The sequence below is a fragment of the Chelonia mydas genome, chromosome 1, assembly GCF_015237465.2.
Source record: "Chelonia mydas isolate rCheMyd1 chromosome 1, rCheMyd1.pri.v2, whole genome shotgun sequence".
In the NCBI taxonomy this organism is placed as follows: Eukaryota; Metazoa; Chordata; order Testudines; family Cheloniidae; genus Chelonia; species Chelonia mydas.
In genome coordinates this window covers 33,640,748-33,664,859 of record NC_057849.1, presented here as the reverse complement: position 1 = coordinate 33,664,859, position 24,112 = coordinate 33,640,748, and the positions used below count along the sequence as shown (strand labels likewise).

Genomic DNA, 24,112 nt, shown 5'->3' with positions numbered 1-24,112 from the left:
CTCAACCAAGCATGATCTTTCTTACTCTGTCAAAGGCCTATCACCCATGCTATCAAATGTAACAACCAGAAATCTGGATGTGATACACAGGATTTTGAGCTGCTCTCTTTTGTTTCCAAGCACAGTACTGAAAACACTGCTTTGCCACTATTAACTGAAAAAAGGGGAAAAACCTACATGAAATTAATTAAATTGCTAAGAAATAGGGTGGCAGCAGTAGACCATAATATTAAGATCCATAAGATAACAAGTATATATTAAAGAAATAATGTGATGATTTATAGTTTAAAAGGCTGGTAATTTAAGGGTGTCATCAATGTTGGCACAAAGCCAAGGACAGGGAGATGGCAGTTCTAAGCCATTTAACCTAGTGGTTCTCAACCCATGGCCCAATCAGCACACAGCTGTGGCCCACGTGACATCCTCAGGGCCATACAAGTAGTATTGGATGCAGCCCACATATATAGGTTGAGAACCACTGGTTTAACCTATGGCTGGTGTGTTGCTGGGCAAATATGGACTGAGATTAGGTAAAGGTCATTCCAAAACTGCAGAGAGGGGTCAGTCAGACATACTCAGTCCAAAAACATGTGAGGGTCACCATAAATTTAGCAGTTATGATTGGTCTATAAATATGAACCAATCAGAGAGTGTCTGAAGGTGATTGGAGAATAGATATTCTAATGATAGGATTGAAAAATAAGCTAATCAGAACAGGCCAAAAACTGTATATATGGCAGAAAGCAGGCAGGCAAAGGTTGGAGCAAGAGAAGAAGGAGAAGATCATAGAAACCTAAAAGAGCAAAGAACAGCAAGGAAGAAGACCCGGAAGGAAGAAGCAACTGCAGGGTGGCAGCAGCAGCGGTGTTGCTGGGTCACAGCAGAAGGACCCTGACAGAACAGAGGGAGACAGAAGCCGGTGGAAAGTGAACATGCCAATCATAGTATAGGATATAGAATTAAAAAAACGGTTACTTAATGTGTACGCTTGGGATAATAAAGTTGGAGGTCTGTCTTTGTATGTTTATTACTATGTATATAAAGTTTAGAATTTATTAAGATTGTTTTCAGTGTCCTGCATATGACTGATCACCACGTGCAGAACATAATCACTTAAGCCATTCCAATTGTATTACATTACAGTATTGGGCACTTTAACTTGTATACCTGTACTAAGGTATTTATGTTTTAATTCAGGTTTAGATTAATTGTACTAGGAAAGATTGGTTACACTAAATAAAGAAAACACTTTGTTTTAGAAAAGTATTGCCTGGGTGTCAATCCTCTGAGCGGAAGGTTGTATCCATGTCCTCCCAAGGGAGAATAGATATAGTCTGTTCTGAAAGGTTTCCTGAAGAGCATAGGGAGATCTTTGGTAAACCCTGGCAATTTCACTAGGACAGGCCCCCTCCTTTCACCCTGCAGGGACAGAATAATAGGTTAACATTTGGGGTACCCAGAAATAAGCAACAGAAAGGCTACTCTGGGACCCCTGAATCTGTTCTTGGGGTAACAGATGGAAGACCCTCCCCCACTGCTAGGGTAGCAAATCCATTGATAACAGGAGAATTTTGTGATTCCCCTTGGATAAACAGAGTAACTCAGTGTACCATTATCTCGGCCACACTGGATCAAGGTGTCACAAGTACTCCTTTTCTTTTTACTGCATCACTGAGAATCACCCTAGCTGAACCTTGTCTTCTCTTCTTTCGGACTCTGGGAATGAGGGGAAATGGGAGGAAATGCATTTATCAAACCCTCTCCACAATCTAGGAGAAATGCATCTGTCAATGAAGTCTGTTTGAGCCTGCTCTTGAGCAGAAATGGGGACATTTTGTATGGAATCTAGTTGCAAACAGGTCTATGTTCGGAAATCCCAAAGACTGAAAATATCCTGAATCCCCAAATCTTTTGGAGTCCATTCTTGCATCTGCGAAGAATCTCTGCTCAGTCGATCTGCAATCACATTATATTGACCCACTACATGTAGGGCAACAGGGTATATATTATGCTGGATACACCAATCCCGAAGTTGTATTGTCTCTTTGCAAAGTTGAGACAATAGAGTTCCTCCTTGCTTGTTCACATAATATACTACTGACAAGTTGTCCGTGGCCCCTTGAATTACCGCATTCGACAACTGTGAGAGAAATACTCTGAGTCGGACTGCCCTCTGTTTTGAATACATTTATGTGCAACAGAGATTCTTTGTCGTTCCAAAGGCCTTGAATGTACAAATTGCAAAGATGCACTCCTCACCTTGTAGGTATTATTAAAAGTGGAGAAGGTGGGTTGAACAAAACTCCCTTGAGGACATTTTAAGGTTCCAGCCACCATCTTAGAGAGAGAAAAACCTTCTTCACAACAGTGAGCACTTTTTGCATACTTAATGACAGGTTTCAGAGTAGCAGCTGTGTTAGTCTGTATTCGCAAAAAGAAAGGGAGTACTAGTGGCACCTTAGAGACTAACCAATTTATTTGAGCATAAGCTTTCATGAGCTACATTCAATGAAGTGATGCATCTGATGAAGTAAGCTGTAGCTCACGAAAACTTATGCTCAAATAAATTGGTTAGTCTCTAAGGTGCCACAAGTACTCCTTTTCTTTTTGCAAATACAGACTAGTGGCACCTTAGAGACTAACCAATTTATCTGAGCATAAGCTTTCGTGAGCTACAGCTCACTTCATCAGATGCATCACTTCACTGGATGTAGCTCACGAAAGCTTATGCTCAAATAAATTGGTTAGTCTCTAAGGTGCCACTAGTACTCCTTTTCTTTTTGCATACTGTTCATAATGGATCTGAAATTCCTTAGTAGTTAGTGCTGAAGAGGCCTCATTCTGAGCCTGGCATATGGAGGCACATAGGTCATGGATGCCATTAGATAAACTACCTGAATGCATCCAATGAAGTGAGCTGTAGCTCACAAAAGCTTATGCTCAAATAAATTTGTTAGTCTCTAAGGTGCCACAAGTCCTCCTTTTCTTTTTGCGAATAACACGGCTTCTACTCTCATACTTTTTGACAGGGATATTGAAGCATATGGTAGTTTTTAATTTTTAAAACCTCTTCCTTTTATGGAGTTGAGAATCACACCAATGAATGGAATCTTCTGTGATAGTGTGAGAAGAGACTCTTTTTCGTTCATGGGAAGACCAGAGGTTACAAATAAAGAATGAATGACCAAAATGGCTCTGTAATACTTCTTTTGAGAAAGCCTTCAGAAGCCAAATTGTTGCAGTACAGAAATACAAAAATTTCCTGTCTTCTCAGATATGCTGCTACCAGAGCCATGCATTTGGTAAAGACATTGGGTGTGGCTGAAAGGCCACACAGTAGGACTCTGTACTGGAAATAGACTCTGTACTGAACCAATAGAAAAACAGGGATATTTTCAATATGAGGTTCTTACTGAAAGATGAATCTTTGAGACTGAGATCACCAAAGTAATTCAAAAGTGGACAGGGAGGGAATAATTAATGCCATACTCACCATCCTGAATTGAAACTTCCTGATGAACATGCTTAAAGCTCTGAGGTCTAGAATTGGTCTGAGGCCTCCATTCTTTTTAGGGGATTAGAAAATAGCATAAATAAAATCCCTTGTGCCTGGAATCTAAAAGAATTTTTTTCTGCAGCCCCTGCTTGCAGTAGAGCTTGGGCTTCTACCCTTAACAAGTTCTCGTGAGAAGGGTCCCTGAAAAGATAGTGGATAGCAGATGGATCACTTGATCATTGCCTGTTCTCTTCATTCCCTCTGAAACACCTGGCATTGGCCATTGTCAGAAGACAGGATACTGAGCCAGATGGATACTGGGATAGATATAATACTTTGTCCTGCCTTGAGTGCAGGGGACTGGACTTGAAGATCTCTCAATGTCCCATCCAGTCCTACTATTCTTTGATTCCATGATTTTATGGACCTTTGACCTGACTCAGCATGGCTGTTCTTATGTAAGGAAAGTGAGAGGAGTTGCATGGAGGAAGGAATATGAATTGGATGGTATAGAATGCTTTTATTTTATTTAAAACCCATCTGTCTGAGGTGATATTTGACCATGCACTGTACAAATGAGAGACAGAGAGTTTCTGAAAATATGGGTAGTATTTATTGAAATTGGTTTGAAGCTCTCATTCATCACATCAAACCTGCAGGCTGATGAGAGGCAAGAAAGATGTAATCAAGGAGTTCTTCATCCTTGTCCTGAGCTTGTGGGATTTTTTTCCTCTCCTGCATTTTAGAGGATGTCTGTTTTCAGTGTTGATAATAAGGCTGCCTCTCATAGGTTGAAGAAGAAGAAGGGAACGAAGATAGAACGTATTGTCTAGGATATCTGAAGATAGATACAGATGTCTTTCTACAATAAAGAGGTAATAACCCCCAAGATCTCACAGGTGAGCTTACTTCCTTCATTCTCTCCAGCACTGTATCAGTTTTTGCACTAAAAATAATCCATCTCCTTCAAAAGGTAAATCCTCATTTTTGTCTTTCTTTCCATAGGCAAATATGAGGATTGTAGCGAGGCATGTCTGTGGAGAGTTATCACTAAAACCACAGATCTTGATGCGGTGTCAAAAACATAAAATGACGGCCTAAGGGCATGTTTCACCACACGTTGGCCTTTCATAATGAGAGCTGTTGTTAATCTCCTCTAGTCCTCTGGGAGGTTCTTGGTTAAGACAGATCTTCTCCCACAAGTGAAATTGATATCTGGACATTACTGCTTGATATCGACCACATGCATGTTTAAAGAAAGCGACAAAAAAAATTCTTCTCAGAGAGTCCAACTTTTTTCCTTCTTTGTCATAAGGAGTCAAGTGCTGAAGACCTGACCTGGATCTTTGACCTGATGCTGCTACCACAAGAGAATTGGTTTGAAGTTGCACATGAAAACAGAAAAACCCTTCCTGTGAGACCTGATATAATTTATCTGCCTTTTTTTAAACAGATTGACATGAAGATGGATTTGACCAAGAAGATTTTCTGGTTGCCAGAGACCTTCCAATACAGGCAATGACACCTTACACTTTGCAATAGAACACAAAATATTGGACATGTGGCTCCTTTCAAAGCTACTGATGTAATATTAAAGTTGATGCCATCCTATCCACTAGCTTATGAAATTGAACGCTGTCCTAAGAAGGAGACATTGCTGTAACTACATCCACATTTTCCATATCTTTTGGTTGAATTCCTGTAGAAAAGATGTTGTCTGATGCTCCTCCTCAAATAATGTCTCCTGTGGTAAGGATTGGGAACATTCTCTAAGTGTCAGATCCTTACCTCTCAGATCCACAACCTTCAGATCCATCAGTTCCAGTTAAAGATGTAGTGGCTACGAAGATTCATGCTTCCTGGAGTGATAGTGGTAAGTAGGAGTTGGCCGATATGTCCCAGGCATCCAAGGCAGTATATGCCAATCCTGCCATTCACCCCAATACTGTCTCACATACCTTGTTTGGAACATAGGGTGCCATGGAGGGAAATTCTGATCTGAAAATGGTCAGATCATACTCTTGCTTGTTGGATCCAGCTCTATATCTGATTGCAGATCCCATCCCAGATCCAATACTGAAGCAGCAGGTGAAATGACCACTGTGGGGATCTGGGTCATGTAGCATGGTGACAAATCTCTTCTTAAAGTTGGGATCTTAGGTGGTGGAAGAGAGACTGAAGAATCTCCATGCTTGGTGTCCCATCTCAGTCTTTTATCATGAGAACCATAAGAAATAGCCAGATCTGTTAGTAGATGTGAGTCCAAGTGAATCTGTACCCTGACAGTTAAATTATGCTGCTGAACTGATGTGTTCAGATCAGATGATCTTTCCTTCGGATCCGTATTTCTAGAATGGATCTACAGATCTACCATCCTTTGGTCTCAGATTCACATGTGAAAGGTCTGACGTACTACCAGGTATATGTCTTAATTTAGCTTTCCGTTTCCTCTGAAATGGGGCAGCCAGTTCTAATAAGTTATTTGGACCCATAGGATGACTGTCTGAAATGGGTATTAATTTTGGAGTCAGATCCAAAGTCTTAGGAATAGTCAGATCTGCCAATCTGGAACTGGAGCTCAGTGCCAAGATGGAAGCCTTCATTCTTGCAATTTTCTGGGATTTAGATGTACTCAGAGCTGATTCAAGCCTCCTATCCTTATTTTCAGATCCTTCAGAGTTCTCAGATCCCAGAGGCTTGACAGACAAAGCCTCCTGTAATAAAAGAGCCTAAGCAGTGCTTAATTTGTGCCAGGGCTTGCCAGGGCTAAGCCCTGGCACCACTAAGCTTGAGAGTTCATAGCCCCTCTGGGTTTGCTGCATCAGTTATGAATGTAAAAAAGTCACCTGAGCCCCGGAACCTCTTTCATTAAAAATTAAGTGCTGGGCCTGAAGACTATTTTGTCTTTCCTTCTGGGCCTGAGGTGTGAAAGTATTAAAGGTAGCACAACATGCTGGGGAAAGGTTCTCCCCCAAACACTTTAAACACTGAACATGTATGTCAGACACAAAGAGGACTGCTGGGAGAGATATGCACCACCTGAAGCCATGTTTCTTCATACTGGGATCATCCATACTGGACTATAGAACTATACCTTAAAACTATGATGTAATCTAAATCTTGCCTAATTTATCCTAAAACTAAGTATAGACTACTAACTAAACTACTAACAGCAAGAAACTAATATGAAGGCACTACCAATCAATACATCTTTGAGATCCAATGGTTCACATCCTTTCGCTGCTGCTGTTGGAAAGAAGTGAGGCTGCAGTGGCACCACAGCTCCTATATATTCATGCTCTTAGAACACCCTCAAGCGCCAAACGGGGAGGATGGGGGAGCATGGGCACCTGTCGGGCACTGCTACCAGAAGCTTCTACCATCTTGCTGTACTAATCAGCAAAAGTCCCAAGAATGGCACTATGCAGAGGACACTTGAAAAATTTTGTGGTACTTTGCAAGTTTTTTTATTTGAAGAATAAAACTGCCCTGAAGGAAGGACCTGAATAGACTTTTGGGTGTAGCATGAGTCCTTCTTGGGCTGGGGGAGACAGGCCGGCAACTGGATAGTCCAGAAAGCTATCTAGCATCCTCTTTATTGTGCTTTTTGGTTAGAAAAGAACACAGCCTCTTTGAAGCCAGCTGGTACCTTGTTAGTTAGTGTGCCCTGGATTGGGGGACCTGGAGCACAAAGAAGATTACAATACTATCATGGATGACATTACAAAGCTTTGGTTAGTCTGAATTTGGTAAATCAGTATAAACTCTATCTCTCAAGATAATTATGTTGATAGATTCATCTCAGTAAGCCAGAATGAGGTATCTATTATACAGTCATATATATTAGGAAGCAGTGTTTCTCCCAGGATCTTAAGAAAATGAGAAGATGAATTTCAACTGAGTGCCAAAAGCATAAGGAAATATTCAGAAGGTCTGAACACTTTTTCCCATCACTTTTAAAAATACTTTTTTATGGCATGTATGTTTTAAAAAAGTGCCTATTCTCATAATTCTGTCACAAACTGCAATTTAAGTAAAAAGTTTAAAATACTAAAATGGCTCTGGTGTTTTTAGAAGGAAAGCAGAGCAAGTAAGCCTTTCTCAAAAACGAAAAGTAAGCCATTGGCAAAAACATAAGTGTATGTATAAAGAAGTGATGGTGTATATGTTATAACAGATGCTACCTTCTGAGTTTGATTTTAGAATATCTAAAAACTTGAAATGTTTCCTCTAAAGTCAAATTCATCAGGACATGTGAATCTAGCGTATGAATCTGTACAAATCTTTCCATTCAACTAATCTATTTCTACCTGCCTTTTCCTTATTCAACTGTCTAAATGGGCCATCTTGATTATCACTACAAAAGTTTTTTTCTCCTGCTGATAATAGCTCATCTTAATTAGCCTCTTACCGTTTGTATGGTAACTTCCACCTTCTCTGTGTGTATATATATCTTCTCTGTGCATCCGATGAAGTGGGCTTAGCCCACGAAAGCTTATGCTCTAATAAATGTGTTACTCTATAAGGTGCCACAAGTACTCCTGGGTTTTTTGCACTTAAATATGTTACATACTGAACACCTAAAAGCATTTCTTTAATCTCAGAAACCCATTTATATAATAAATTATAAATGTGATGATAGCAAGGCACAGATATTGTTTGATATTATTGTGTGAATACAAACTAATCAAAGGCTGGAAATTATAACTGAGCAAATACCCTTAACCCACTTTCGTGAAGCAGAAAACACTAATGTACAGCACCCTGACTTTATGACAAAGAACCAACAATTCTGCTTTTTAATATGATACTGGGAACCCCTTGCTTGCACTGGTGAGCACTTATTCACACGAGAAATACCACTGATTTCTGAAGGACTATTCATGAGTTACTACTCGCTACTCAGAGTAAGTGGGTCACAATCTGGCTCATTGTAAGCCTTTTATGAAAACCACATGTGCACACTTGGGGAAGCAATCTGAGCCACAGTGTCTACCACCACTGTAGAATTCTGGTCTTTCCCAGTTTTTGTAATACTCTAAAATATTTTGTAATAAACCTTTTTTAAAACATAAGAGGTTTTTCAATGTATTATGTATCCAAGAAATAATTTTTGCGTGTTGAATAAATGAAAAACTGTTTAGCAAGAGTCCTACTGAAGAGGAGCTTTGAACCTTTAACTCCAGTGAAGTCAACAAGTGTTGCAAATGTTGAGTACCCCTGAAGTCTTTTATGCCACATTTTTTACTGAGAAGTCAGTATGCAGTGTCTCAAGAAGAATTTAAACTATTACCTTCAACTGCAGCTGCCGCACCCAAACAATATTATTGACAACTTCAGAAAGATTTTTGCCTGAAAGTGGCCCAGATACATCACCAGGAACACCATGACATCGAGCTTCAAAGTCTGTTCGAAAATCTGTATCAATCAAACAAACTGTTCATGTTAGACCCACAAAGCAACAGATCCAGTCAGCAATAATGAGTTATAGCTACAAACAACATACTAGTCTCTTACCAAAAAAATGTGTTGCAAAATACTACTCCCAAAAGAAAACAGACAAAGTAGAGAGCAATTAAAACATTTTCAAAAGTACATATTGATTTTGAATTCTCTATGATACACTTTTACCTTTGACAGAGTCCTGAAGTCTTGCTAGCAAAGTTTCCCTTTCAAAAAGCAATTCTTTGCTAATGCTTGGGCGTTTTACCAGTTCCTTATATTTCTGAAATGCTTGAAGCAGCTAGCATAAGAAATAATGTAAAGAAAAAAGGTTATTTCTACTCAATAAACTGAAACACATTCTTAGGCACCACTGTTCATAAATCCTATATGTGATCATAAATAACTATTTCTTTGTTTTAAAATGACTATTTGAGAATTCTGCAACCTGATACATAGTAAAGCCTTTGTGTTATAAAAATATTTTTACCTGTTGAGGACTGTCTTGAATTTCTGAAATAAATGTTTTCAGTTTGCTTGCTATTTTCTGTTCCACTGGTGCAACAATTCTCTCATATTGAGACACTGCAGCTCTCCATAAAGGCTGGAGATAATGAATAGCTGAGTTAGTTTGAGATATGTTAATACTCACAATAAAGTCACAGAAATTATGAATAGAAAAATAAAAATAAACATTATACCTCTGTGTAGGGGTTATAGTGCACAGGATTCAGGCAAGCAAAGGGTTCAAACACCTGAGCAAGGTGCAATGTTTGTTGTTCCCCCATTGGTAAAAAATATGCAAGTTTTTCATGAAGCGTTCTAATAGTCAGCACCTAAAACAAAAAAGTAGTATTTCATTTATTGTAATGGGATTTTATATGCCCAGCATCATGATGTCTGGGCACATAACTTATATTAAAAGCAAGAAACACAATACACAGTACAAACTCCCCCATCTGTACCATACCACCCCATCACAAATAAACCTTCCTTCGCAATGAGCTACAGTCAAATAAACGTTAAACCCAAATATGTGTATTAAACTGTACTCTGATTATAAAAATGATGCAAAATATTACACATTATTAGTTTTATTTACAACTAAAAAAAACCTTTAATTTGTTTTTGTTGGAAACAAAACTACAGAAGTCACCAAACTCATACCTCATCAAGACGTTTGCCAAGTTTGTCTAATGTTTCAGGAACATATTTCTCACTTTTCCATGGATATGGTGTATACCGTTGCCATAGTTGTCCAGTTAGGTGATCACAGGCAGCTACCCACTGTTCACAAATCATGATACCAGCCTTCAGATTTTCTTTCACAATGTGAAAAGCATCCTCCCACAGATTCAAAGTTTCCATTTTCTTCTGAACAAACCTACCAAGAGAGCCTCCTAAAACAGCATAAGAACATACAACAAAGTATATAAATATAACCAAATATAACAAGTATGTTTAAAATCCTTTTTTTATCTTCCTCACCACAGTACATTTCCATTTTTAAAAGCTATTGAAGAGATATTTTGATACTAAATGCAAATCTCATAAACAAACAACTATTCACTTAGTGCCTGATTCTGCAATCCTTTGCTCATGAATAAGAGCTACAGAACTGGAATTCTTAATAAATTAAATTATATACATATTATGTAAGACAACATATTTAAAAATAAAAGTCTCACTTTTCAGTAAGCTGTATTTTAACAGATTTTATAGTTTTCGTAGAGTTTTAGGCCAGAAGAGATCATTAGATCATCTAGTATGACCTGTATATCAAAGCCAAATAAATTTTGCTCATTTGCCCGTGTTGAGTCCAAAAACTTGGATTAGATTGAAGCATTTCAGTCCTCAGAAAACTAAACTGTTGTATGCCACAGGCAGAGAACAGAAGAGACTGAGGTCAGGGTGCCACAAATGCCTGAGGCCCCTGCAATGTCCAGATAATCCTAGCAGGTGATCCAGGCTCTATGCTGCAGAGGAAGGCAAAAACAAAAACAAAATCCAATATACATGCCAACCTGCCCTGGGGGGAAATTCCTTCCCGTCCCCAAATCTGGAGATCAGTTGAACCCTGAGCAGGTAAGCAAGACACACAAGCGAAATACTGTACCAAAAAATGAGAATTCTCTATGCCATTTCACAGTAATGATCTACCCCATCTGGCATTCTGACTCCAGCTATGATCAAACCCTAATGCTTCAGAGCAAGGTTAAAAAAAACCCAAAACCCAGAATATATTTGGCTAGTTGTGCACTGGGAGGATATAAAGCCCTTCCTAACCTCTGCAGGGTGAAGCCTTGAAGCAAGAGACTTGATTATAGTCATTGTCTTAATACACAGTTGCATGTGTTATGAGCATGTTGAGGACAATGCAGAGCTTCCCATCCTCTCCATGGCCTATGAAGGGAGGAATGAAATGAAGATTCATAGACTGCCAGGCCAAAAGAGAGCACTATGACCATCCAGCCTGACCCCTACATGCATAGGCTGTAGAATTTTCCACAGAAGCTGAATTAAAGCACACATTTTAGAACGATATCTAATCTCATTTTAAGGACTCCAAGCAACGGTGAGTCCACCACCTTCCCGAATAAGTTGTTCCAATGTTTAATTACCCTGACTGTTAGGAAATTGAGACTTATTTCAAGGTTGAATTTGCCTAACTTCAACTTCTACCCAATGGATCTTGTTATGCCTTTTTCTGTAAGACTCTCCAGTCTTTCCACATCTTTCTTGAAGTGTGGAGAACTGAACACAGTAGTCTAGTATTGGTCTTACCAATGCTGTGTGTACAGAGACAAGGTCACTTCCCTATTTCTACTTGATATTCTCCTATTTATAAAACCAAAGATCATACTAGCCCTTTCTGCCACAGTATTGCACTAACAACTCATGATGACATGGATATCCACAATGCTCTCCAAGAGAGTCTCCCATCCTGCAGGTGTTGCCTTCATTCTTTGCTCCCAGATGTATTACCTTGCATTTAGCTGTTTTAAAATGCATTTTGTTGGCTTGTGACCATTTAATCAGTCTCAGATAACTCTGTAACCATGACCTGCCTTTCTCTTGATTTACTACCCTACCAGTCTTCATGTCATCTGTAAAGTTTACCAGCAAAGATTTTATATCATCTAAATCTTTGATAAAAAATATTGAATAGCATTGGACCAAGAACTTATCCCTGAGGGACCCCACTAGAAATGGCCCTGCTCACTGATTTTCTCCCCATTAACAACCACATTTTGAGAGCTGTCAAGTAACCCAGGTTTTAATCCATCCAATATGTGCTCCATTGGTTCCATATAATGCAAGTTTTTTGGTCAAAATGTCATGTGATACTGAGTCAAATGCCTTAGAGAAATCCAAGAATACTATATCAACACAGTTGCCAAGATAACAGGTTTGACAATACCTGCTTTTCATGAAAATATATTCACTGGTATTAATTATATTTTTAGCCTCCAATTCTTTGTTGATAGTCCCAGATTATTTTGCTTGGGAACGACATCAGATTAACCAGTCAACAGTTCCATGGGTCATCCCTTTTATTCTTTTTAAATAGTGGAACTATTTTGCCAGTCCTCCAATCCTTTGGATTTTCCCCAATTTTCCAAGGTTTGTTAAAATTAACGTTAGTGGTTCAGAGAGCTCCTCAGCTAGTTCCTTTAAGACTCCTGGGTGTATGTTATCCAGACCTGTTGATTTGAAAATGTGTGATCATTTCTACCCGCAGTTTTACCTATGACATCCAAAAGATTTTGCATGCGTGGCTGTGGAAAGGGATCATGTTCTGTTTGTCTCCATACATCATCAACAGTATCCCGCGTAGTCTCCACTAAGTCCACAACTTCAAATAAAGAGAGACTATCCAAATTGTAATAATCCTAGAAATAAAATACATTTTAACATAACATGATTGTGCTACTGATGGATGAGAAATATTTACATTCTTTAGAATATATTCAAATATGTTTGTTAACTGAGGCATTTTCTTGTTTACAGATATGTCAGGTCTTCATTTTAACTTAAAAATATAAGGCACAATCCTGCAAAAAAAATAAGGATGTGAGTAACTTTATTCATGTGAATAGTCTCACTGACTTCTGTGGGACTATTCATGTGAGTAAAATGATTCAAGTGCTTAACACTTTGCAGGGCAGAGTCCATAATCATCATCTTGTGTGTTAGTTTATTTTTTTATTATTTATCGTCATCCCATTTTCAGCTGACAATCTTCTTACCATTCCTTTATTAATATTAATCTCTTTAAGACTAATTTTAGCATTGAAGGGGCCACACTCTGCTCTGAATTAAACTTGAGCAACCCCCACTAAAGTCAGTGGGAGCTGGAGAAGAGAAACTGCAAGAAGAATTTTGCCCCAGATTTTGTACTTCTGAACATCTCATACCATTTCACAAGTTGAGTAAATTGTTTACTAAGTTTGATATAAATACGTCACTGAATAAATAAAAGAAAAAACATACCCTTGCAATTACTTCAAACAGATCTTTAAAATGAGAGGCTCTTTCTTTGCTACATGATTTACTTCCACGATGAGCACGCTCTATCCAGAACTGAAACTCATCATTTGGTGTAAGTATTGCTGCAAATACAAAACAGAAATCACTTAAATACATTATTCAGATATAATGCATAATAACAAAATATCTTTAGGCAAAACACACTTTAAAATGGAAAGTTTTACCTTTGTATTATATAATTCTGCTTCAACTTTTGGGTCTAGGTGTGATACCAGCTTAATATTAAGGCACCATACACTCAATCCTGCTAGACAGTGGGTGCCCTCAATTCCTAACTGCTAAGAGTATTCACAACCTTTCTAGGTCTATTCTGTTTTATTTAGGTTCTTAAACCACTCACATCACAGTGATAGAGACATGAATTCACAACTCTAATGAAATATTCAATTTTTAATTTCAATTGTGTTGTAAAATAAGTAATTGTAGTACACACCGCGCACATCATCTTCACGGAATTTGGTTCCTGAGTAATTAGGATCTGATCTTCTGAGGACAGTGCCCAAACCAATCTCTAGCTCACTCAGAAGATTCTGGAGTTTGGGATCAAACTCCCTACTCCATTTCTCATCCTACAACAAAGATTCCAAGCAATAAAAATCATGTTAGAAGTCTTTATCATTTTCCTATTATCTGCTTTTTTTTCAAAAATAAATAATTGAGGAATAACAATTATTCATTTGATGGGGGGAAGAGAACAGGGAATGTACTTAAATTCAGGGAAGGACATCTTATTCTTTTACAGGTTGTACAAATCAAAACATTGAACCATATCATGCCAATCATTTTTTTGAAAAAAACTCCTGATTTAAACATGGCCTACAGCTCAAAAACTGATTGCAAGACATGAATTAATATTTTCAAAAGGATGCTGCAAACAGATATTCTTTCATCATTCTCTATTAAGGCAACCAGGTATGGAATATACTCCTGTGCTGGAAATTACTGGTTAAAATGAATAATGAAGGTTATTGTAATCTTCTGGAATCACTCTAAGAATATGACAGAAAATAAACTGGGGCTTGGAAACTATGAAACACTGAAATTTATTTTGCTAAGATATAGAAATGTAACCATGATTTTCCTTTGTTTGTGAAAAACTGAATAAAGAAAATATCTTCCTTATCACAAAATAGGAAAAGGAGATATCATTTTAGAAGATATTAATCCTCAGTTTAGCTTTTACATTTTCACATGTAAGATACACTGCTACCTTCTCCAATCCTTGTGCCAAATTCTGCAGTCCTCAATTAAGCAAAACTCTCAGAATTTAGCCCTCTGTGATCACATCTCCTATTGACACATGGTGGAATTTAAGCAGGCAAAATCTATCAGCACAATGGAAAACAGTCAAATAAGTCAGTTTAGGAATCCAGCACACCTATTTACCATATAAAATAGCTATAGTGGCTTGTGTATTCCTGCCATTGAACTTGAAACAATATCTGATACACACTTTAAAAAATGACACAGACTTATGTAAAGGTTGCTGTAAGGTGCCTCCTTTAACTTGAAAATGAAATAAAATATTCATTCCTTAACCTCTGTATATATTTTAATTTTAAAGCGAACAGAAAAGCAAATTACAATAAATCTCAGAGAACAAGTAACATGGGATGGGGAAGATTTATAGTGAAAATAGAGGAAAGTAATCTGTAAGTACACATTTTTTAATGTATAAAAATATCTGTAATGGTATATTACTCACCTTTAATAATACTGGTGCAAATACCTGTCGTACTGCTTGATAAAGTGTATTAATAGGTGAATCTAACATAGATGACACAAGAATATTACTATGAAGATTATCTTCTGTAATAACATCAGGTCGCAGCTTAAAGAATACCAATACTTTATCTTTTGAATCACCAGCTTCAACCTACAATGATCAAAAAACACAAGGTTCAAGAAAGAAAGAAAGAAAGAAAGAAAGACAGAAACTGCAAATCACAAGATGGTTTTTCCCCCAAATGCACTTTCTATACAATTTACAGTAAGGAAATAACTAATTACAAAATTTCATGTTACTTGACTTGTGATAAACATTCTGTTCATATCTGATTTGTTATAAATTCAAACCTTCATGTGATATTTATATTGGGCTGAATAGGAATCTGAAATGTAATACAAAATCAAATACTTAAAATGGCCTCTGCATTACAAGTAAAACTGGGCAAAAAATGGTTTGAATGGTTTGGATAAAAAAGCATTTTGTCAAAAAATCCAAAACCAGTTCTAACTTCAAGTAACCATTTTACTTATATTATGCTGGCATTGAAAAGTACACTCCCCCACCTTTCAGTGTCAAGCAGGTGGAGTGCAAGTGGTGGAGTGTAAAAGATCACATGCTGCAGAATTTAAGCTTTCATGTAAAAAAATTAGTTTCTACCCTTCATGATTTTGAAGATAACTTTCCAAATGTGAATCTATGCAATCTTCATGGTCTGCAGACAGCTAGCTCCAAAACCTTTGCAGCTGCTCATAGACACCTCAAGCAATGGCTGAGTGAAATTGATATGAATTTCATCAATTTTAATGTTGTGGCCCAGTACAGGATGGGCAGCAGTAGGAACACAAGAGTCAAGTCAATTTCACAGTGCAGCTTGTTGGCAAAGCTACAAGTAGCAGAGGCAAGCACTGAAGCTATTCACATAAGAAGACACATAAAACAGAGGCTGGGGAAAAGTAGACTAGCAGAGATCCCAGCTTCTGCACACCAGCCAAGAGCCCAGGTTTAGGAGGGGAAAGAAATCTTTTTCTCCCTTCCAACAGGTGGAGGAGGATCATGGAAAGGAGGTTTCAAATTTATCAGATGCTTACTAGACAGAGGTTAAAATGAAAAATGGAGCATCTCAGCAGGATCCACTGACAACAAGCAGTTTGCCTCTGGACTCCAGTAGTAGGCCCTCACCTCATAGTTCACGTTGGCCTCTGGTTATAGTAAGTTCAATCTTTTGTCCAATAACTAGAATTTTCAACTCACATGCTATGGTTCCCCCTGCAGTGAGGAGAACCTTCCCCAACTCCCCAATCCATCCCACCTGGTAGAAACTCCTGTGTTTAAATAACAAAGTTTCTACCAATCCAACCAAAACAAGACAAGAAGAGATAAAACTGTCTGTCTATTCTAAAATCTTATCATAAAACAGAGGGAAAAGGTCTACAATCAAACTGAAGAATGAAGTGTTAGCAATAACATGCAGAACACTGACATTCTGCATATAGCACAAAACTCTGTAACCCCATTTTCTTTTCCTCATGTACAGTACAGTAGACACCCTTTTTACACAATCATGTATGTTACTTGTTTCTCAAGATATTATAGTGTGCAATGTTTTGGATAAAATTAACTTTAAATGCTCTGTCAGCGGTACCCAAATTTTGTGCAACTGAGGACAACAAAGGCAATTCGCCAATAGTTCAATGTTGGCAGGAACTGCACCTAATTTACATAAAACAGAGCACTCTACATACAAAGGTGTTACCTCTACACAAGTATCTCTGAACATCAAAAGCTAGGTCTCTCATGTTCACAGATAGTCAGATCAAACCATGTGCCCAGCCCCAAAACCTACATGGAAACCTGCACTGACACAATATGATGCACACCACAGACACAGAGTGTACTGGGTGCCCTGGTCTGCACAGTTGCTTTCCATTAGTTAGCATGCCATACACTGGGCTCAGTGGTCTACACAAGCCCTAGGAGTAATGTGTCGCATACTGGATCATATGGTCTGCATGCACTTCCACCTGGACAGTACACTTCACGCTAAGCCCCATGATCTATACAGACATAATAAAATGCCCCTCCCCCCAAAGATGTTTCCTCTGAGACAGAACACTGTACAGTGAGTCTCGTGGTTTTTGTACTCACTGAGACAGCATGTCACACACCAGACCTAGTGGTCTGCAAACTCACTCACAGTGAGACAGAATGTATATATGTCACACATTAGGACCTGCTAGAACTCTAAGGGAAACAGCATGTAACACACCAGACAGCCTGGTCTCCAAACACCCTAGTACTGGGGCAGCATGTCGCACACCAGAGCCCATGGTGTGCAGGGACATGCACACCAGAATGGTGTGTCACACACCAGAGACCATAGTCTATATAAATATAAAAACATAAGAACGGCCATATTGGGTCAGACCAATGGTCCATCTAGCCCAGTATCCTGCAGTGGCTTGTGCCAGATGCTTCAGAGGGAATGAACAGAACAGGACAATTTCAAGTGATCCATCTCCTGTTGTTTAGTCACAGCATCTGGTAGTTGCAGGTTTAGGGACACACAGAGCATGTGGTTGCATCCCTGATCATCTTGGCTAATTGCCACCGATGGACCTATCCTCTGTGAAACTATACTTTTGGCCTTCACAACATCCCCGGCAACTAGTTCCACAGGTTGACTGTGCGTTGTGTGAAGAAGTACTTCCTTTTGTTTGTTTTAAACCTGCTGCCTATTAATTTCATCGGTGACCCCTAGTTCATATGTTATGTGATGGGATAAATAATACTTCCCTATTCACTTTCTCCATACCATTCATGATTGTATAGACCTCTATCATATCGCCTCTTTGTCATCTCTTTTTCAAACTGAACAGTCCCAATCTTTTTAATCTCTCCTCACACGGAAGTTGTTGTATACCCTTAATTTTTTTTGCCCTTCTTTCTCTGCACCTTTTCCAATTCTAATGTTATATTTTATGAGATGACTCTGCACTCTGACAAGATGTTTTGAGAGAACTATTCAGGACGATCCCAACATTTCTTTCTTGAGTGGTAACAGATAAATTAGACTCATTTTGTATACATAGTTAGGATTATATTTCCAGCATGTATTACTCTGCAGTTATCCTCACTGAATTTCATAAGCCATTTTGTCACCCAGTCACCCTGTTTAGCAAGATCCTTTTGTAATTTCTTGCTGTCAATTTTTGTCTCAGCTATCTTGAGTAAGTATTGTCTGCAAATTATGCTATCTCACCGTTCACCCCCTTTTCCACATGATTTATGAATATCTTGTGAAAACTGATCATTTATTCCTACTCCTTTGTTCCTATCTTTTAACTACTGATCCAAGAGAGGCCTTTCCATCCGATCTGGTGACAGCTTAGTTAGCTTAAGAGACTTTGGTAAGGGACTTTGTCAAAGGCTTTCTGGCACCCGGGGGGGCACGTCACACACCAGAGGCCATGGTGTGACACTCTCACCAGGATGGTGTCTTGCACACCAGGCCCCGTGGTCTGCACGGATGCCCACACCAGGACGTACCTTGTTGGACACGGTGAGCTGGGTGCCCGAGTGCTGCACGGTGAGGAGGAACTCGTTGCCGTCGTCCAGGAAGTTGGCCAGTTGGGGGCTGGCAACGAGCGCGCTGGACGGGTCGGCCGACGATGCCAGGCCGAAATAATTTGCTGCGGTGACCAATATGAAGCGTTTCCTCTTGTCTCCCGCCCCAGCCAGAGACATGATGGCGGGGTGGGGATTCGGGGCAGGAGAGCTCACCCCGGGGTGGCAGGTACCTGAGGGGGGCTCATCGACAGGCTCGGGGAAAAGCCTAACACCGCCTGGCGTCCCCGGGTTGCCAGGAACCGTCACTATGGCGACCGAAGATGGCGGTCGCGGCACCGCGGAACGCTCGCGCCCTCGGCCGGGCTCTCGGGAACGCGCCGCGCCTGCCGCGGACGCTGGGGGAACGGGGAGGATCGGAGAGAAGATGGGCACTCGCTAGCCGCTCCCCGCTAGCGCCGATGCGATCCCCGCCCCGGCTCCTCAGGGGAGGGGCAAGGAGGGGGGATCCTGAGGAGGGGCTCGCCCCACTATGACCCCGGCGCGGCGCGCGCACGCAGATCCGCCGTCCCGCTGGCAGGGCGGTCTTGGAGGTCTCGCTGGGGTGGGGGAGCGCCCGGCCTCTCTCTCCGCCCCTCTGGGATCCCCCAGCGTCCCATCGCGCTTGGCCTGGCCTGCCCCTCTAGCAGCCCCTCACCCTTGCACAAGTGCCACCGTAGCCCCTGCGTCACCCGCCTTCGTCTGCAGCCTGTTCAACACCATTAAACTGTTAGGTCTCCATCTTCCCCAGGCCCCCTGGCTCCTCCACCCCAGCACTTCCCCACCCAAGCCTTACGGCCCCTGCGGCTCTGTTACAAAAGTGCTACATGCAGGAGCGATTACCTAGTATTTTCCACAGTATACATCCGATGAAGTGAGCTGTAGCTCACGAAAACTTATGCTCAAATAAATTTGTTAGTCTCTAAGGTGCCACAAGTTCGCCTTTTCTTTTTACCTAGCCCCAGTAACCCTACCTGACTTGGTTTGACACCACCACCAAGTCACGTCAGTCCCAGGATAGTGGAGAGACAAGATGGATGAGGTACTTACTATCTGTTATTAGACCAACTTCTGTTGGTGAGAGAGACAAACTTTGGAGCCATACAGAGCACTTCTTCAGGTCTGGGAACGCTACCCTGACTGTCACAAGTAAATGCAAGGTGGAAGAGATTATTTAGCATAAGTAATTAGTGCATATGCTAAGGGACCACTCAAGGTAGAGTGGCCCATTAACACCTCTGCAATAAGCCTGGTAGTTTAAATTCATAACTCTGCTAGCCACTAAAATCATGGACTGAACAGAGACACTGTGGTTATGTCTACACTGCGCAGCTTATAGCACCACAGGCATGCCACTAAAGCCTTGCCACTGTAAGGCACGCAGTGTAGCTGCTCTTTGCAAAGGCAGCAGAGCTTGCCCAAAAGTGGAGGGGTCGGGCCCCCCGCCCCTCCTCTCTGCCCGAGGCCACACACCCCAGCCAAGCTGGAAGCCAGAGCAGGCTGGAAGCCGTGGACCCTCCACCTGCCTGGGGGGTGGGGAAGGGGTGTCAAGAGCAGCTCCTAGCCCATGTCCCTGCCCCACAGGCCCCCTGCCCAGGGCAGGAGGGCCTGCAACTCCACACAGCTGCTCCTGCCTCTTACCTGGATTCGGCTCCAACTGAGGAGTCATCGCCCACCCATGGTAAGAGCCGCATAGGCAACTGTGGGGAGCCATGCCGCGAACCGTCCACTTGCCCTGGGTGAGGGGGTCAAGAGCAGCCCCCGGCCCGTGTCCCCGCTCTGTAGGCTCCCCACAGCTGTCCCATGGCCGGGCCACAGGCCCGCAGCTGGAGCTAGGTCTAGGTAAGAGTGGGGGCTGCAGGGCAGGGACACAGGCCGGAGGCTACTCTCGACACCCTCACTCCATGCAGGTGGAGGGTCTGGGGCACCCAAAGCTGCCCAGGCTCCCCAGCTGGGATCCAACTGCCAGCCTGGCCATGGGGGCGGGTCCTCGGGGGGAAGTTGAGGGTTGGGGCCTCTGCCAAAAAGTGAACGGGCCAGGTCCATCCACTTTCAAAAAGTGGGAGGGCCCTGGCTCTTTGTCGCCAGGAAAAAAGCTCTCCCTCTGACAAAATAAAACCACCCCCAGCGACGGGAGTTGGCCAGGGGTGCTGGAACAATTTTTGTAGTGGGGATGCTGAGAGCCATGGAACCAAACTGTAAACCCTGTATATAATGGAAACCACTTCAAGCCAGGGGGTGCAGCAGCATCCCTAGTTCCAGCACCTATGATGGTGGCTTCATCAGCGGGAGACAAAGCACTGTTCCACACCAGCACCTTTTGTCATTCAGGGTTTTTTTCCCCAATTCCCTGAGGGACAAAAGTTTTAACAACTTAAGTGCAGTTTAGGCTATGGATACACTACGAGGCTTTTAGGGACACAGCTGTGCCAGTACAGCCATGCAGCTAAAAGGCACGCAGTGTAGCTGCTGTTTGTCAGCAGGAGAGAGCACTCCCGCCTACAAAGCACTGTTCACACTGGCGCTTTTCGTCAGTAAAACTTTTGTGGTTGGGGTGGGGGGGGAGTGTTTTTTTAATACCCCGAAGGACAAAAGTTTTCCTGAGGAAGTGCCAGTGTAGACAACTTATTAGGACATTTTGTAATCCACTAACCCCCTCTTTTTGTCTTATGACTGAAAGGTGTTAATGGGCCACTCTGCCTTGAATGCTAACTACTTATGCTAAACAATCTGTTCCACCTTGCATTTAGCTGTGATGCTTGGTGTACCTTTCCCAAACCTGAAGAAGGGGTCTGTGTGGCTTGAAAACTTTTCTCTCTCACCAACAGAAGTTGTGTCAATTAAAGATATTATCTCACCCATCTTGTCTCTCTAACGTCAAATGACATTACTTTTACATCTTCCCACTTTTGTTAATGTTGTTACTACTCAAAGGAAAAATAACACACAAAAGCAAATAAAAAAATAAAGCTGGTTAGGAAATGTTTTTTTCTGCAAAAAAAATTCTGATTAAAACATTCTTATTTTTTTGTTTAAAATATTCCACAATAAAAATGGGGGGGTTGTAAAAAATATTCATAAAACAAAAATGGGGTTTCAACAAAAAACAGAATTGTATTTATTTTTGCAAAAAAAACCACTTCATTTTTCACAAAACTCCATTTTCCAGCTAAAAAACTTTTACCTCTGAAAAAAAGGGGTTGAGATTAATAATAATGGCTAGGCTAGGTAAATGACAAGTAGAGAGACATTTATTTCTCCTGTTGATTTTAAAAAATCTGCCTTGACATTTGTGCATTAATGTTGATCTCATCTACTATCTACTACAGTCAACTGTTGTATCCTGTCTTTAATCTAGACAAATTCCCAGAGAAGGGACTGTTTACTGTATTTTTACAGCACAGTGGGGTTCTGTTCAGAATTTGATTGAAGCCCCTCAGTGCAGGTGTAATACAAATAAATAATAAACAACAATAATACAAATCACAAATGATTTTTTCAGAGTTATAGTCTCTGAATCTTGATAACTTTCTGATCACACAACCATTTCATCTTATTCAAACAGTTCCTTCTGCAGTGGCCTGTTCAACTGTTACCATGCTTCCACCATCTGGAGCCTGTTTGCTGCTGCTTCTGATGTTTTCATTGCCAATTAATATGCATTTTTAATTAGTTACTCTCCTGTTTATTCACTTTTTGCTAACACTTTCATTTGGAAAGCACAGTTTTTACTATTTCTGTAATATCCACTTTTCTTTCCAATGGAAAGTCAATTTCTCTCAATAACCTTGCTTTAACTTGGTTATCAGTTACACCACAAATAATTCAGACTCTAATTAACCCTATGTGTTAAATGTTCATATTCACATGACTTAGCTTTGTTATCTTGACCTGTAACGGTTATCTTGTTACAGTGCATCAATGTGAGGGAAGAAATTAAGGATGTTATGGACCCCTGTCTAAGAAGTCACAGGTATGGCAGTCCCTGAATTAGGATCTATCACCTACTTGATCTCAGTGCAAATAAGGATAAGGGATAAGAAAAGGTAAACTAAAAAAGTACTTTATTTAACATAAGGTAAGTATATGGACAAAATATCTCAGTGGCTTGCCTGGGCATGAAACCCAGAACCACCTCCCTCTACAAATGACAGACAAAGGTATTTATACTTTACAGGTCAAAGTTCGTCTGATTGTCTGCCTCAACCTCAAGACGCTGGATCTGGACCTACCACTGTGCAAAAGACCACCAAACTCAAACAAAAGGGTGCCAATGTTCCAAAGAGAAGGGTAGCCAAAATGGCTGCTAAACTACTACTAGACACCATTCAAGATGGTGATTTTAACAAATTTTTGACATTACCATTTTCCAGGTAAATAATACAAGATACCACATAGACATAAATCAAAGCATGAAAAACTAAAACATAAATACATGAATAACACCATACAATCTGATCCAGAAACTAGTTGCTTGTAAAGAAAATGTTACTTTCCTATGTGACATTCTTGGATGTATCACAGTATTCTTGAAATTTTTGCGTGACTTTGTCTAGCACAATGGTTCTTAACCTATTTACCATTGCACGCTGCATATACAGCTCTCTATATGTTATGTGGGCAACACAATATATATACTACCTGTATGGCCCTGAGAAAGTCACATGGGCCGCAGCTGTGTGCTGATTGGGTTTAGAACCACTGGTCTAGCGGTTTCCCGTTCCCTTAATCTTACCACTAGCACAGTGGTTTTCAGCCTGTGGTCTGTGGACTCCTGGAGGTTCAGACAGTAGGTCTAAGGAGTCCATAAAAGGCTGTCGTTACCACAGAAAAGTGGTTTTCAACCTGTGGTCTGATTTCCAAAGGGGTCCACACCTCCATTCAAAATTTTTTAGGGGTCTGCAAATAAAAAAAGGTTGAAAACCACTGCACTAGTAGACCCCCAGTGCCTGTAGGGCTGTCACATGTAGCAATATGAAGGATTTCACCCTTTCCAGTTTTTCAGTAACTCTGCAGGCTTCCAGAAAAGTTTGGAAACATTTTATCCTGTCTTTGTCCAACTGCCACTCAGACTGAAGGATTCAGAAACTTCTTTTGCTCTGCTCTTGTGAAAGGTTTAGTTTACTTCTGTCTGTGACATACATGGGTGTTGGTGTGAAACTGACCAACTTTATTTCTTGACCCCCACGCACAATGTTACTCCACTGTTTACGGTTACATTCTACTGTGCCCCTTCAACATCATGTGCCGCCAATATGCCCGCCCCTCTTGCAGAGGGGCCACCTCCTCCT

General features: G+C 40.7%; 1 protein-coding gene across 2 annotated transcripts in view; it reads right to left on the bottom strand.

Moving 5' to 3' along the window:
* DYNC2H1 (dynein cytoplasmic 2 heavy chain 1) overlaps positions 1 to 19,357 on the bottom strand; it is a 384,528-nt gene extending 365,171 nt beyond the window's left edge. Inside the window, exons 1-10 of one of the 2 annotated variants that reach the window (XM_037889977.2) lie at positions 18,765 to 19,357; positions 15,195 to 15,365; positions 13,923 to 14,058; positions 13,433 to 13,551; positions 12,687 to 12,831; positions 10,106 to 10,338; positions 9,640 to 9,774; positions 9,429 to 9,542; positions 9,128 to 9,239; positions 8,790 to 8,914 (exon numbers count right to left, since the gene is read on the bottom strand). In XM_037889977.2, the coding sequence (XP_037745905.1) occupies positions 8,790 to 8,914; positions 9,128 to 9,239; positions 9,429 to 9,542; positions 9,640 to 9,774; positions 10,106 to 10,338; positions 12,687 to 12,831; positions 13,433 to 13,551; positions 13,923 to 14,058; positions 15,195 to 15,365; positions 18,765 to 18,962 (1,488 nt within the window). In that variant the 5' untranslated portion in view covers positions 18,963 to 19,357. The remainder of the gene's footprint in view (positions 1 to 8,789; positions 8,915 to 9,127; positions 9,240 to 9,428; positions 9,543 to 9,639; positions 9,775 to 10,105; positions 10,339 to 12,686; positions 12,832 to 13,432; positions 13,552 to 13,922; positions 14,059 to 15,194; positions 15,366 to 18,764) is intronic. The other variant, XM_043529611.1, reaches the window with a different exon arrangement.
* Positions 19,358 to 24,112: the final 4,755 nt, after the last annotated feature.